At 39.5% G+C, this 16,021-nt stretch overlaps 1 protein-coding gene across 2 annotated transcripts in view; it reads left to right on the top strand.

Moving 5' to 3' along the window:
* Window positions 1-5,350, top strand: part of npdc1b (neural proliferation, differentiation and control, 1b) — a 30,629-nt gene extending 25,279 nt beyond the window's left edge. For both annotated transcript variants that reach the window (XM_028577176.1, XM_028577175.1), the window contains 3 exons: window positions 98-177; window positions 418-517; window positions 2,819-5,350. In XM_028577176.1, coding sequence (XP_028432977.1) covers window positions 98-177; window positions 418-517; window positions 2,819-2,884 — 246 coding nt within the window. In that variant the 3' untranslated portion in view covers window positions 2,885-5,350. The remainder of the gene's footprint in view (window positions 1-97; window positions 178-417; window positions 518-2,818) is intronic.
* The last annotated feature ends 10,671 nt before the right edge of the window (window positions 5,351-16,021 follow it).

The raw sequence follows: 16,021 nt of genomic DNA, 5'->3' as shown, positions 1-16,021 counted from the left end.
GTGTAGAAAGGACACATGCTCTGAAGTCAATGTAAACTGGATGTGGATGAATAACACTGAGTTTCTAATGTCCCCTCTGCCCCTTGGTATGTTCCAGCCTGGGGACAAGAAGCTGGCCCACAGTGCCCAGATGTACCACTACCAGCACCAGAAGCAGCAGATGCTCTCCCTGGAGAAGTGAGTCACCCCCCGAGCCCAGACGCGCACATCTCTCCTGGGCATGTGTGTCTCCTGTCTCTTGTCCCTCCCTGCCCTCTCTGCCTCATCAAATCTGTGTTATCCTGTGTGTGTGTGTGTGTGTGTGTGTGTGTGTGTGTGTGTGTGTGTGTGTGTGTGTGTGTGTGTGTGTGTGTGTGTGTGTGTGTGTGTGTGTGTGTGTGTGTGTGTGTGTGTGTGTGTGTGTGTGTGTGTGTGTAGACAAAGGGATGATCCAAAAGTTGCTGACTCAGGAGCATCGACCGATGAGGAGAACGAGGACGGAGATTTCACAGTGTATGAGTGTCCTGGATTGGCACCTGTGAGTAAACGCTGCGTTATTACAGTGTCTCATCTTATTGTAAGTTATATTGTGTATATCATCAGGTCAGCATAATTCAATGCTGAATCAATGCTGTCAGTAGGAAGCCCTTAACCAGAAATCAGAAATAAAATAAAATGCCAAATAACTAAATATTATATTGTATTTTAAGCCACGATATAAATTAAATGTAAAGCTACACTGATCAATCATTTTTTTAATTAACAATGGCTCAAATGGCCATGTGTAATGTGAAATATGTCTCTCATAATCACAAACACACAATTACTCCCTCAGTTCTATGGAGCATTTTAGCTCGTTTTTTATTTTCTAGCTCACAATCAAGCTCTTAACAACCTTGTTTCAAGCAGCAGCAGGCAAGTGTAAAGAGGCTCCGTTGCTTAGCACCAAACAGCAGACAACGTAAGTAATGTTAAAGAAGTAGATATTTTTCTCAGGAGTTGATGGAGACCACTAGAGCTAAAAAGAGAGTGAATATTAGACTTACATCCATCAGGTGGACACAAACATGACTCCTAATGAATGCTAATATTGCTCTGTTTCTGCGTACAGTATAAATGTAGGTGATATACTGTATGTAAGTTAGAATAGAATAGTCTTTTATTGTCATTGTACATGTACAACAAAATTGGATACAGTCCTATCAGTGCGAAACATCAGCAAAAGTGAAAAACAGGGGAATAAATAAATGTAAAAGAACCCCTAAAAGTCACTATAAAAATATATAAAAAGAAAGTAAAGACACAAACGCAGACATACCACACATACGAGGCATTCACTGCACAATTCATTCGTAATACTCAAGTAGCGCAGTTATGGCTTTTGGATAAAAACTGTTTGAGTCTGTGTCCGTGTTTTCATTGTCCTGAAACGTCTTCCCGAGGGCACTAGTTCAAAGCGAGAGTGCCTGGGTGAGATGGATCTTTTAGTATGCCCTGGGCTTTTTTGAGGCAGCGGGAACTATAAAGATCTTCCAGGGAGGGGAGAAGACAGCCAATGATCTTCTGGGCAGTGGCGATGACCATCTGGAGCACTTTCCCCTCAGGCATACCACACACAGAAGCAAGATGTTGTGTTTTCTGCTTGTTCTGCTACCCCCAAGTGGCCAGAATTAAAGGATTCGTTACTTTAGTTGTGTTTCCTTCAAACACTAGGCGGGGTTGTTACTGAATGGTAATAGCTGTGGACAGTGTTCGAACTATACTTTTTTTTTTTTTTTTGCGATTTCCAATGACTTACAAAGATACATAACAGCTACAAGTGTATGCACTATACAGGATTTATCCTATTATACTTTATCATCAGGAATAGATAGGTCAAACAGCCACCCAAAAATAGTCTATAAACAAAGCATCAGGCTGTCTTTGAGATTTCACATGAACAACGGTTAAAGTTACTCAGGCTACCGAAGAATACTATAATTCCTCCGTTCAATGAAGCGCGACGCACCCCAAGCTTCCATCCTTAACAAACAGCCATGTATACGGGCTCTTCCAGTCTCTCCACTGCTGGCTGTTCCAATTTAACGGGAGAGAGGAGCAAGAGGGGTTAGGATCGTGACCAGCCTCTGACGAGCTGTTACCACCTCCGTCTTCAGCCAGAGAAGACATTATTTCTTCAGCTTCTTCTTGCGTTGTCATCCTGGCGGCTGGATGCACAATCGCTTTCTTCTGCCTCAAGATAGGAATGCGGCAACAATGTGCATGACCACACCTCATATTAGGACTAACACGGCCATGGGCGCAAGTACATACAATACTTACACACGGTGGTCTGAAACTACCAATAACAATTGCGCTGCGTTGTGCGCTGCGTTGTGCGCTGCTTTGCGACGGAAATAAGATAGAGCCTAAAAAGTCTGCTGTGAAAGAAAAAGTTCCAAAGCTGGGGCTGGGTATCTTGGCTTTTTTATTCCATTTTTAAGATCAGAAAGATCCAAATAGGTACAGAAGGAATTATAATACATTCATTTGTAAAAACATTAAAACAAATATAAACACAACTTTTTACACATGATCTGATCCCAAACCCAACTGTAAAACATGTCAATAACATGATTAAATACTAATAATAAAGTTACGGATGCTGGATGACACATTACTCAATATACTGTAAATGTGTGCATTCTTTCATAATAATAGTAATATTTTCATTATTTACATATTATTTATACTATACTCCATAGATCCACAAAATCTAATTCCTATTTAAAAATAAATGTATTTCTGATAATGAACTATGTTACCCAGAATGTGTTCCTCTCTCTCTGTCCATCTTTAGACTGGGGAAATGGAGGTGAAGAACCCACTGTTTGATGACTCCACCCTTCAAAGGTTCCACAAGTAAACCTGGACATTGAGATGCTTCACACTCCCAATGCAGCATTTGTGTGTACAAAGAGTTGAATTTACACACATACACACACTCCACATACACTGCTCTGCTCAGTCCAACCCTTGAAATGGACAGGATGGAGAGTGTGAGGTACATATAGGAGAAAGACGATGATGAATGAGGCGCTCATGGACATTTAAAGGACGTCACAGCACTATTTCTTTTGTTGTTGACGCAGGACTGAATCTGGGACCAATGACTCCAATTCTACAGCCACATTCTGTTCTTTCATCACTCTGCTTTCCTAGTTGTGTTCAAAAAATTACAATCAGCCAATATCAAAGAACTCAGAATGACTTCCAACAGGTAGCAGACATGCATATAATATCCAGTGTTAATAGAAGCAGAGTCCAGCCACTGAGCTATGACTCAGTTTTTCTATCAGGTTATTGATTGATAGACCTTCATCAATATCCATGTTTATTAATCTGCACTTTTGAATTCATTGAGTTCGTACTGCAGGCTTTGGTTTTATTTTAAATTTTATTTTAATATTTCATGAACACACCGTGATCTTTATCAGTATGTTATGTCAGTCATTGTGTTCTCAGTCCAGTTCCTCTATGCATGAATTGATGACAGTGTGTTATGAAACCTGAGAGTCAATTTGCATTTACAGTTCTTACAAGTTTCTTGTGCAAACTTGCTATATTTAATATATAACTTGAATGATTTCAAAGTAATTTGAAACCTTTTTACCTAGAACTCTGAAACAGAGCAGGTCCATCCTGTATACATGGTATCTCACTAACATGGCTTGTCCCCATGGTTATTGTGATCTGTAAATAGCTGCTAACCTGTACAGGAAAGAGATCTTACCTCACATGGCTCACACATGTTCTGCTAGATTTTGGAGCGCTGTGTCAAATCTTGAACTGTTGTTTGTTTCCTTATCGTTGACTAGATTTACAGGGTTCCTACTCATCTGGAAAGGACAGGACATGTCTCAGAAAGAAGTGATGTCCAGGTTTTGAAAACATATTTGACCCATAATTGTGCATTATAGATTTTTAACTGAAATGTAATAGTTTTGTTGATTAAGGGGAAAGCAGAGCTTATCCGCACACTATAACATAGCTCCCAAATGTTTATTAGAAGTGAACAGGCGAGGTTTAAATCCTACCAAGTCTTCACCAGGCAAAACATGAAAAAAGGGGCAAGGTTCATGTAGGTGTAAAACAGATTGCATAATGTCAAGTACAACCCATCATGCTAAATGCTTTAGATTATTACCTTCAATATGACAAGACACATTGTCATAAAACCAATCAGTATCATAGAAATCAATATATTTGAAACCATTTTAAAGAGAGGGGACACAGCATATTACAACGTAAAAAATAATTGTAAAGGGAGTAAAAAGTCCATTACATTCACCAGCCAGCAGGTGATCAGTTGACTAGAAGCTGGGAGAAACAGCCTGGCTTTGTCAAAATTTCAAAAATGCTAACATAATATATAATCCAGTATGCGGCAATAAGAAATGCACCAATCTAACTTAATCTTTCAAAATACTAATTTGTTGGTCTGTCGTAACTAAATGAACATAACTAATAGTAGAAACGCTGAGCCGTTGATGTTAGCCATATAAAGGATTGGATTGATGTATCCTGAATGAATATTCTCTGCTTTTACCTTTTACTGAAGCAGCTATCCTCATCTGACCTAAATGCTAGGACTAGACTTGCACAACTACCTTTCTGTATCTTGTTGATGGTCACATTGCCCCACTGCATAGATCATACACAGTACATTACACACCCAAGATGATTCCTTACCTTCAGTGACCGGTGTTTGACTAGGTGCAGTAACCCTGGATGAAACTGTGGCTTTTTGCTGCTGCCTCTAAGGAAAGCTGCTCTTTGCGGCCCCTCTTCAGCCTGCTCCCACTGTCTCAGCCTTTTTTAGTTCTCCCACAGTGGAGTAGCATATTAAACTGCATTTGACCTGCACACATACACCTACAATATGTCAAATATATATATATATATATATATATATATCTACAGCAGATATAAGGAGTATTAACACAGGATACTTCAACTGTTGTAAAGACTGTTTTAATCAAACCTACTTAAAATGAAGGACTATTTATGGTTGGAGGGATGAAGGATTACTCGAAATGATACAATTCTCATATTGTTTGCCTTTTCTAAATGTTACATAGCTCTGCTGTCCCTTCAGGAGTGCAGAGAGCTAAACCAAAACAATGCGCTTGTTGTCTTGTTTTGGTAATTGTCTCTCTAGTGACAAATGGGTCGTGTGAAGGAATTCTCGAACAAGTAACTACTTAAGCTAGCTATCTTTGATACAGACTGTTTTCAGACTCTATACAATGGGTTCTAAACACTAGAGAACTTCTTTACCACCATGTTTAGCATGCATGTGGATATACCAGAGCTGAAATGAAATAAATATTTATATAATCTGAAGGTAAACATGGTTTGTTTGTTTTTCCTTTTTCAGAAAATAATCACTAATCACAATTTTAAAATGTCTTGTACTTTTCATTCACCCACACTTTTTGGATTAACATACTGAAAACAGGGACTATGTAATCTAGAAGGCGTGGACCTGTCCAGCTGTCTCCATGTCCTCTTTGTGAACAGTGTATGCTAATTTATGCAATTTTAGGTATTTTTACAATGTTAAATTTTTTTGGACCATAAGACACTGAGGAAAGGAAAATCAACTCACCACTGTGTGAACTCTCCTGCTGATTGTGCTAACTTGCCATTTGAGATTTTTAAATTTAAATATCAAAGAAAACACCAAGGAAAATGTGAAAAGTAGCAAATATTATTATTCAATTATTAGTGTTGGTTTCTTCAGAACAAACAAGAAACAAACAATCATCCTACAACATCCACCCTTCCCTCCCCGGAGACTGACAAGCACAGACAGACAAAAAAAAGAGACAAAAAATTACCACCATGTAAATATAAATATACAGAGGCATAATCAATAATGGTACTATGGATAAAAAAATTTAAATAAATAAAGGCAGTTTCCGGGATTGCCCGCGGCTGTCCATTTCCTGCCACTTCCTTTGTGTTGGAATTTTAAACACTGGTTGATTTATGAGGACTATGGTTGACTGTTCCTCAGATCTCTGCAGGGTAAATCAAGACAGCTAGCTAGACTATCTGTCCAATCAGATTTTTCTCTCGCACAACTAAAACAACTTTTGAACGTACATGTTCCACCAAAACAAGTTCTTTCCCGAGGCTATTTTGCAGCCCAAAACGATTGTCATTGGTTTAAAGAAGTGCCAATAAACCGGAGCACGTTTTTCTCCCATCCCCGAATGCTGTGTGGATTAACCAGACCCGAAGGTCTGGCAATGCATGACTAGGCATTAAGTGACATTGTGTAAATTATAGACAGTGTTATAATAGTCCAGGAATGGTTGCCACACTTTATGGAATTAATTCATTGGTCTCGAGGTATACCTGAGCATTTCCGGTTTCAAGTGAGCCATGACGTCATTGACCCAGCGACTGTGGATGGGGGGTTACACAGAATGTAGTCTCCTTTGCCAGACCTTCCTCCACAGTGCTGTGAAGGAGGGTCTGGCTAGTCCACACAGCAATACGGAAGGGGAGAAAAACGTGCTCTGGTTTATTGCCATTTATTTAAACCAATCACAATCGTCTTGGGCGGTGCTAAGCGCCGAGAGGAGCCGCGGGGCCGCTGCAAAATAGCCTCGGGAAGGAACATGTTTTGGTTGAACTTTTGTACGTTCAAAGGTTGTTTTAGTCGTGCAACAAAAAACTCAGATTGGACAGATAGTCTAGCTAGCTGTCTGGATTTACCCTGCAGAGATCTGAGGAGCAGTTAACCATAGTCCTCATAAATCGACCGGAGTTTAAAGTTACAATACAAAGAAAGCGGAAGGTAAGAACGCTAAACCCAATGTCACACAACGTCAATGTTAGCTTGATGCTAGTCACGCATTGCCAGAGCTCTGTACCCGGCTGACAAGCCACCTTTTCTCAGCTTGATGTCACTACAACAGTCGCTAAAAAGACCACGACCTCACAGTCGTCTGTATCCAGGGCACAGTCACTGTCTGTCGGCTACGCCTGCTGAACAGAAGCGGGGAAACAGTTTCGACAGGGGGGAGATCGTCGGTACTACTACTTCCAGACCCATTATACAGCTTGTCTATACACTGTACAGTCAGTACATTACACATTATGGTTGCATGCCAGTTTGTAAGAAAGTGGAAATCATCTTACTGTCCAACATCTCATAACATTAACCTTGATGCTGGCAATGGTACACAATCACATAACATAACGTTACATACATTGCAAAGCGACTTGTAGAGAACACTGTCCCAATCCAACAATTCAGCCTACCGGGTGTATGGCCAAAGTTAAATAGCATGTTTCCCTTATGAGGACGTCAAACTTACGGTTTCTGTCATGGATCCTACATTAGCAGTTAGCGTGTATTAAAGGTCCAATGTGTAGGAATTTCTCCCATCTAGTGTTGAGATCATTTATCGCAATCAAGTCTCTCGCACCACGCAGTTCAAAGTACGTATTACAGCTACGGTAGCCTTCATGCTTCAAAAAGCCGGTCTCTTGCTCTTTTCAATATCCTTTTTCTTTTTCTGGGCGAAGAAGAAGACTCCTGTTCCTGAAATTTGGATTTTGAATACGTGTGGTCCTCCATGTTTCCTTCTTCCCTCCCTGTACATTAGCAGCACTTGTGAGTTTATCATGTGTCAGCGAAAACGCGAAAGGCAGAGCAGTATCTCCTGTATGTCCCTTACCGGCTAGCGTATTTCAAGATGGCGCATGAATATGGAGCGTCTACCCCAGTTCATGCGAATGTAAATGTAAAATTTCAAGCCAAAGGGTATACTTGGAATTGATGTTGGTGGTAAATATTCAAGTTTGTGAACGGCAACACAGATTTTTGATAATGAAAAACTAAACACACTGGACCTTTAACATGGCGGCATGAAGGATCACTTCACCGGCTGTGTCAAAAAAACAAATTGCGAGTAACTTACTTGAGTACTCAATTACTCAATTGAGTATTTAATTTAATGCGAGCACATGAATGTTGAAATGAATGAAAGACCATCCCTACGTTAGCCGTGATATAAATGAATGAAGCTCACCACTTACCTGTTTACGAGGAAGTTAGTCAACTCTGTGTCCTTTTAGGCTCTAAGCTGTCTCCATCTTTTAAATGCATCTCCAATATTTACTATTTACTATTTATATTTGTTTTACCTCATCTCTGGTTATGCAACCGTTTAGAAAGATGGAGAGATCGCCAGTGTCGCACTAAATGCTTGCTCTTGGGGGAATTACTGGAATTGTTGGGTCTGGCTTCCATGGCTGTACTACAACTGTAGCACGCTGGGTTTGCATTTTCATATCTGGCAACCTGGCCCAGCTGTCAAAATAGGCAGATGATACCAACACACAGGCCAAAACACAAACAAACATCCTGTCATGGAACGGAAATTTCAAAAGGAGAAAATACTGGCTTTAGCATTGTTGTCAGAAAACATGGTATTTCAACTTAGCATGATTCTTTATAACTGATGACACATTGTGGTCATTTTTTTGATGAAATACATTAAATATATTACATATTGCACCTTTAAAAATCTACCGTTGGGATCCTCAGTTACATCTGCAGGGGAATAGATTTATGTATTAATATAATTACACCTCTAGAGCTAGAAGAGTACGAAGATGATAGAACCTGTCCTGGCCTTCCTTTTATCTTGATTGTCTCATTAGCTAATAGGTGTGTTTTGCTAAAAATACCACTACCTTGCCAACGGAACACACTTCATTGGCTTAGAATTACGGCAACAATTGCTAAACACACTGCAAACTCACAGTCCCCTCTTTCCGATTTACAGCCCCCTTCTCGTGGCTAAAAATAACTCACCGTTGTCGGCTCCAGCCGCTGAAGAGGCTAGACGCTGTAAACAGCCATGGGCTGCTTGCCTGGTCCTCCCGGTAACGTTAGCTAGCAGTTAACAGGGTTAGCATGGCGGCGTTAGCCAGGACCAGTCGGGATTACTTTACTGCCTATGTCTCAATTGTTTTTGCGAGTAACCAACTCGGGTACTCATAATTCAATAATTCAATGTGAGTACACAAATGTTGAAATGACAAAAAATGCCCATCCCTAGTAGCTGTGATAAATTAACCTGAAGCTAATGCTTACCTGTTCAGGAGAAAATAAGCCAACTCTGCGTCCTTTTGGGCTCTAAGCTGTCTCCATCTTTCAAATACATCTCCAATATTTACCGGGGGGTTGTTACGTCTCTGGTCACGCAACTGTTAGAAACATGCTGTTTTCTTTTTTTATGTCATGTAGAATCTATCTCCGTTGATCCTGTTCGTTTGTTTGCTGCTTTCATGGCTGTACTACCATTACAGCTGTAGCGCGCTGGGTTTACGTTTTTACAGGTATATCTGGCAACCCGGCCTGCCTGTCAAACTGGGCCGTTGATAACAACACACAGATCAAAACATAAACATAAATTCCGTCACGGAATGTAAATTTCAAAAAGAAAAAATACTGACATTAGCATTGTTGTCAGAAAAGATAGTATTTCAGTTTAACATGTTTCCTTAATATCTGATGAGGCATTGGTGTCATTTTTGGATTTATTACAGTACAAATATTACATATTGGACCTTTAACAGAAAGCTGAAATAACCAAAATGATAACATCCCTTTTTTTGCTCTACATATTGGTGACCTTCCTCTTTTAATTGTTTCATCATGTTTTGAGACTGCCATGAAGGATAAAACAAGAAGACATTAAGGTTAATGAATAAAGTTGGAACCATAATAAACAGAGAGAGAATATCCCTAACCACAAACCCGATTTGAACATACGGGCAGCGGTAAACCCTTCAATATGTTCCTGTATACTGCCTAAAACGCTGGTATCGGTATCGGGAAGTACTGGAGTTTATGCACCGATCCGATACCATGTAATAAAGGCCTAAAGAAAATCTACGTTAAAGTAGTTTATTTATGTTCTTTTTCCGTTATAACTGACTGCCAAACTGGATAATAAAAGAAAGTTCTGTGGCATTCATTGTTTGTGTTTGTTCATGTTTTACAAAGAGTTTAACCTGAGCCAGACCGACAACAAAGATAGAAATCATATCACATCCAAACAGGGATAGTAGTATACAGTTGTATCGGGAAGCAAAACATGGTATCGGACCATCTCTACTTGAAACAGGTCCCCACCGTAATGAGGAACCGCTCTTCTGCATTTACTTACAGTTTTTTCCAACTGCTTACACACAAAATCTTATCATGTCACACGATTTTTGAAACTTCTCACTCAAAGTGCAAAACTACACAGCAAATCTCCAAAACCATAAGCTATTTCTCAGCCTTTCACTCAGTTTTCAATTGCATAAAACACTTTTTTCAAAACATTACACACAATTCTCTACCTAAGACACAAAAATCTAACAGGAAGTGACTTCCTTTTCTAAACACAACCAATCAAAATGCTACACTTATTTACCACAAGGCCCGGATTGGCTAATCGGGAGCACAGAGAGAGAAAATTCCCGGGGGGCCGGTCTGTGTTTTTGGCCGCGGGGGCCGTTGTTGTCATGGCACTGGGTTGAAATATGGATGCTGTGCCTAGGCTGCCTGCACTCTCAGCAGCCCCGCTTTTTTATTTATTATTTTACCGCAGTCCCACTCTTTTTATTTATTATTTTACTGCAGTCCCACTCTTTTTTATTTAATATTTTCTCGCAGAGTGCAGCCTGCAGGTTAATGATGACGTGATTATCTTTTGACTCCCGACACGGCACCTTGCAAGTTGCTCAAAATAAAAAAAGTCAGATAAAAATGGATAACAGCAAAGGCGGTGCTGAAAAGGCCAGAATAAAAAAGAAGAAAGCTTTTCAAACTGAGCACATTTTAAAAAAAGCAAATGAAGAAGACGAGGACGATAAGTAAGCTATCGTAAAGGTAGTTAGGAGCAGTGCAAGATGCTAGCGAGTGTGCAAAACAACGTTGTCTGCAAACCACCGTTCATGTATCAAACTTTTTCTTGTAGCTCTTCAGCAGCAGCCGACGTGTACTGTTTTTCATGCAGTGACTCTAGTCCAGTTTGCTGCTAACAGTGAAGAACAAGGCCCAGTAACGTTACCAAGCTCCAGTCATGAGCCCAACACACCACAATGGGCAGGTAGGATTGTCATTCAGAAGAACTAATAGTAATGAAGAGCCCTGCTCAATGAAAAATGCCCTGAGATAATTAATGATACCTGATGATTCAGCAATACATTAATGAAACTGACTTGACTTGATTTGAAAGCTTTGTAAAAAGGGGATATATATATATATATATATATATATATATATATATATATATATATATATATATATATATATATATATAAAGTGGGCCGGTCTAAGGCATGAAACTCCAGGGCTGAACACTAACCAATCACTGCTTTAGTATAGGCCTATACATAGGTCAATGTCAGAGGTCAATAGGTCAGATTACCTGTTTTGAACAATGGATGCCAACAATAGACAGAGAGCAAGGGGAGAAGAAGGGAGAGGCAGGGGACAACAACGAGGAGGAGGAGGAGGAGGAGGAAGAGGAGGAGGGAAGAAGAGGAAGAAGGAGAGCCATCTCTGATGAGATCAGGGCCACACGTATTCATCATGTGATCAACCACGGATTGACCATGAGAGAAGCCCATCTTGAGTAGCTTTACAGTGGCGTCCATACTGCATGCAACTATCTAATGACTATTTCAGCATTACAAATCAATCAGACTTTGTGTTGCACAAAGTTTTGCACAAACTGTATTGAAGACAGTCATGGGCTCTCCGTTGGTCAAAAGCAGTCTGGCGGGGAAAATGATCCAATGTTTAAGAGGTATTTAGAGGTTGTACCAGAATAGGTTTATGTGGTTTCATTTTCAAAAATATTTTTATTTTGTTGTACTGGACATTGCTGCAGCTCCTCTTTTCACCCTGTGTGTTGAGCTCTCTGTCTTAGCTACCAAGTGAGGTATCACACTTCTGTTACATCTTTGTTGGGAGTCGCACATGCGCAGTAGCAAGGCAAGCACTACTAGCTAGTCAGTTGCAGAGTTTGAGGACGTGCCACACTCGCAGCTAGGCGAGCATTATAACGTGTGTTACAATGTGACGAGTGTTCGTCTCTGAAGTAAAGGCTGGACTAGAATAGAGCTGTTTGGAGCAGTTTGTGAACAGTGTTTTCTGTTGGGGATGGTAAGTCCCTTTGGGGTGGACTTTGGGCTTTTTCACTTTTTACATTTTTATGCACGTATAACATGCATAAAAATATATATAACACAGTAAAGGAAAGGGAAAAAGCCAAAAAGCATAATATTAGCACTTTAACTCCTCTGGATTATTGTTGTATGTTGAAGATTAAAGACGCTAGTCAGTCATTGGCGTAAGATCTGTGTATTCATGTACAGCATACTGGCACACACTGGTAGAACACGACAGCGCTGACTTTTCTGTTACCTACAAACATACCCACATAACCACAGGGTGGAGCTGCTGCCTAAGCAGTGTAACAAGACACCCTGTAACATCTCCCTTCCTGTAGTAAGATATCCAAATCCATTAAATGGCATTGTAACCAAACATGAATCTCAATTGAACTCATCTGTTAATTCTCTGTAGAGAACATCCAGACTTACTAACACACTTTCTACACAAGTTTTTCACAATCTTTATTGCAGACTCTGCTTTGCCATTGGCTTTTGGATGTCTTGGTGATGACATAACATGCACAAAGCCCCATTCTTTTGCAAATGTCCCGAAAGTTCCACATGCGACCTGTCATCCACAGTCAGAAATGTCCTGGTTGGTATGCCATGGCGTGCAAATTGAGCCTTGCACTTCAGGACCCTAGTTTCCACTGAGAGGTCAGGAAGCAGATCGACCTTCCAGAAGTCAGAGTAGTGGTCCACCACGAGCAGAAAATCCTTTCCTGCCTGGTTGAACAGGTCCATGCTCACTATCTGCCAGGGACGTATATATATATATATATATATATATATATATATATATATATATATATATATATATATATATATATATATATATATATATATACACATACAAGGTCTATATATATATATATATACTATAGATTATATTATAGATTTACATATGTATATAATCACCATAGAAACAAAAAGAATGTAATAAACATGCACTGCAGTCTGGGAACATGGACAAGTATAAAGCAGCTGCCTACAATGTGCAAAGTAGTAATGCAAAGTGCAAAGTGTAGTAACTAGGGGCGGGGTGGGGGTGTTGAGAGTCAATGTCAGTGGAGATCCGTGGCCTTGTTAAAGAGGCTGTCAAGTGCTGATGCATTTATAGCAAGTAAGATAAACACATGTTATGCAACAATGATCTGTCAATCAAATTCCAAAAATCTGTGATCATCTACTGGCATCAATTATTTACATAGGCTACTAATTTCCTAAAATATTTTCTTCCAACAGTCTGCCTGGTCAGAACTGATACTGAGTTTGGCTCCATTAAGATCCATTTGGGTATTAGACATATTGACACAAAGATGGTAGAGTATAATTTGCACTGGGGTCCTGGGTTGGCTCTACATTGCTCAGAACTTAATGGACCTGTGAAGACCATTAGTGCTAAGCTGTGCAAGTAACCAAAAGGCAGGTTATGGTCTATTAAAATAGAGCTCTTACTACACATACGCTAAATGAAGAAAGAATTAGGATCTAATTAGAACTAATTAGGACTGCAGTATGGAAACAGTAGTCTCGCTTTGTCAGACCCCCCTCTAAAGCGCGCTGAAGGAGGGTCTGGCTCCTCCACATAGCATCAGGGGAGGAAAAATGGCATTTCTTTAAACCAATCAGAATCGTGATGGGCGGTGCTAAACTCCACACAGCTGCTGCAAAATAGTGGTGCGAGAGAAAACTCAGATTGGACAGATAGTCAACAATAGTCCTCATAAATCCACAGAATTTAAAATTCCAACACAAAGAAAGTGGAAGTAAACGGATAATACATGCATCCGGCAATGGGAGCAATCCCAGAAGTGGAACGTGAAGGATATAGACTAAGAAACAGACAATTTTAAAGCAGCAACCTACAATGTCAGAAGAGCAGTAAAGGAGGCAAAAAGGGAAATACAGGAAGAAAGTGGAATTACAATTTCAACATAGCAACCCCAGACGCATGTGGCAAGGTCTAAGAACTATGACTAATTACAGTTTTTTTTTGATTGCTAAGCAACAGTAGGCACAACTGGAGTCACATGTGCAAAACTCAAGCCACAGTCTGCATTACCAACAGTCACCTGAGCTAAACAGTTCATATCACCTGCAAAACTCATTCAAAGCAACACAACTCTTAACACACGTCTCAAAACAGGCTCAGTGCAGCCAAACACTATGAACAATCCTCACTGAGATAACACACACTGTCACTCAGAACACACTGAGAGTAAAAACACTAGTATCAAACACCAATACAGAAATTACAAACTTTCTCATCTTTACAGTTTGAACAATTTGAGTGACTTGACACTACTCAATAGTTTATTTAAGGAAAAGATATAGATTGTTTAATATACCAATTTTTACGTAAGGTTAACAAGAAGGAATGAAAATCACCAGTTTTCTTCAATATAGTATTTTGTCTCTAGTAATTTATGGAATTACTGGGTAAAAAAACTAAAGGTACATATGTAACAGTAACAAAGAATAGTGTGACTACTACTGCCTCTTTCCAGCATCATGTTTTCTTCTTCACATTGGATGTCTGCATCATCTCTAAATACAAATGAATGTGGTGTTTCCATTGCTTTCACCTCCATTACTTTCTGAAAAACAGTAAGAACACAGTTTTACTATTGTAAAGATATAGTGTTTTTCACTTTTTTTATAGCTGTGTACATAACCTCAGACATCTTACTTGGACATATTGGTATCTTTGCTCTTTTACCTGTTTCTCTCAAACAGTATAGTGTATAATTGTTTCATTCTTATTTGGTGTTTGTATACAAAAAAAGTCTATCTGAGCTTTCTCTGAATAAATATCGTATATGTTCACTAACTAATCTAAAAACAAAAGACACCTGCTTAGGCTTTCAGCTAAAATTCCAATCAGCAATGTTTGATAGGCGCCAGACTGAAATCCATTCTGTTTTGAATGTGTGGTTAACAGTTTTGACAGCAGTGTGTTAGCATTTGAACAAAGTGCTGTAAATCTACAGTGTTGTGCACGTTGTGGTTAAAGTCATGGGATAAGTGTGTAGAGTTTTGAAAACTGTGTTCAAGCAATGAAAAACGAACTAGAGTTTGGTCCACATGAACTGTTGCTGTGCAGACAGAATTTTGCACATGTGACTCCAGTTGTGCCCACTGTCATTTAGATCCCACCCCTTCCTCCTTGTCAACTGCAGCTGCGAAAGCAAAACAAATTTTATCCTGATTTTGAGGCAGTAGGAGTTAGATTTTTAAGTGGCATGTGGCAGCCGGAAATGGCATGTCCTGGCATGTGCCACCAGAAGTGGCATGTCCTTCACTGTAAGACGTAAAATATAACTTTTAACGTTAGATGTTACGTAAAATATAGACGTAAAATATATAAAATAATGTAAAAAATATATAAAATAACGTAAATATAGGCTACGGCATCAATTCACACACAATCCTTTGAGGCCATCAGCAGCCAACAAGCAAAAACAGCTGAAGCTGAGGTTAATGGATCTCACACCCCTCTTCCTTTCTGAGTATGACGTCAGGAGGGCTTTCAAGCATGTGAACACCAAGAAAGCAGCAGGACCTGATGGTATCAGTGGGCGGGTCCTTGAACTGTGTGATGACCAACTAGTGCCGGTATTCCAACTAATTCTTTACAATTAGTAAAACCCAGGGTTTAAGTTTATTATTTAAAGACTTCAAGGTGATTAGTTTAAGCATATTCAGTTTCTAGTTGTTGAATGTTGGTCATTTAGGATGTCCTGTTTTTTTTTTTACAATACCATTGTTGGCAATATTTTCAATCCTATTTATGTTTCAA

The sequence above is a fragment of the Perca flavescens genome, chromosome 5 (genome assembly GCF_004354835.1).
Source record: "Perca flavescens isolate YP-PL-M2 chromosome 5, PFLA_1.0, whole genome shotgun sequence".
NCBI lineage: Eukaryota > Metazoa > Chordata > Actinopteri > Perciformes > Percidae > Perca > Perca flavescens.
The sequence above is the reverse complement of the archived record's forward strand: the minus strand, read 5'-3'. Positions and strand labels throughout refer to the sequence as shown.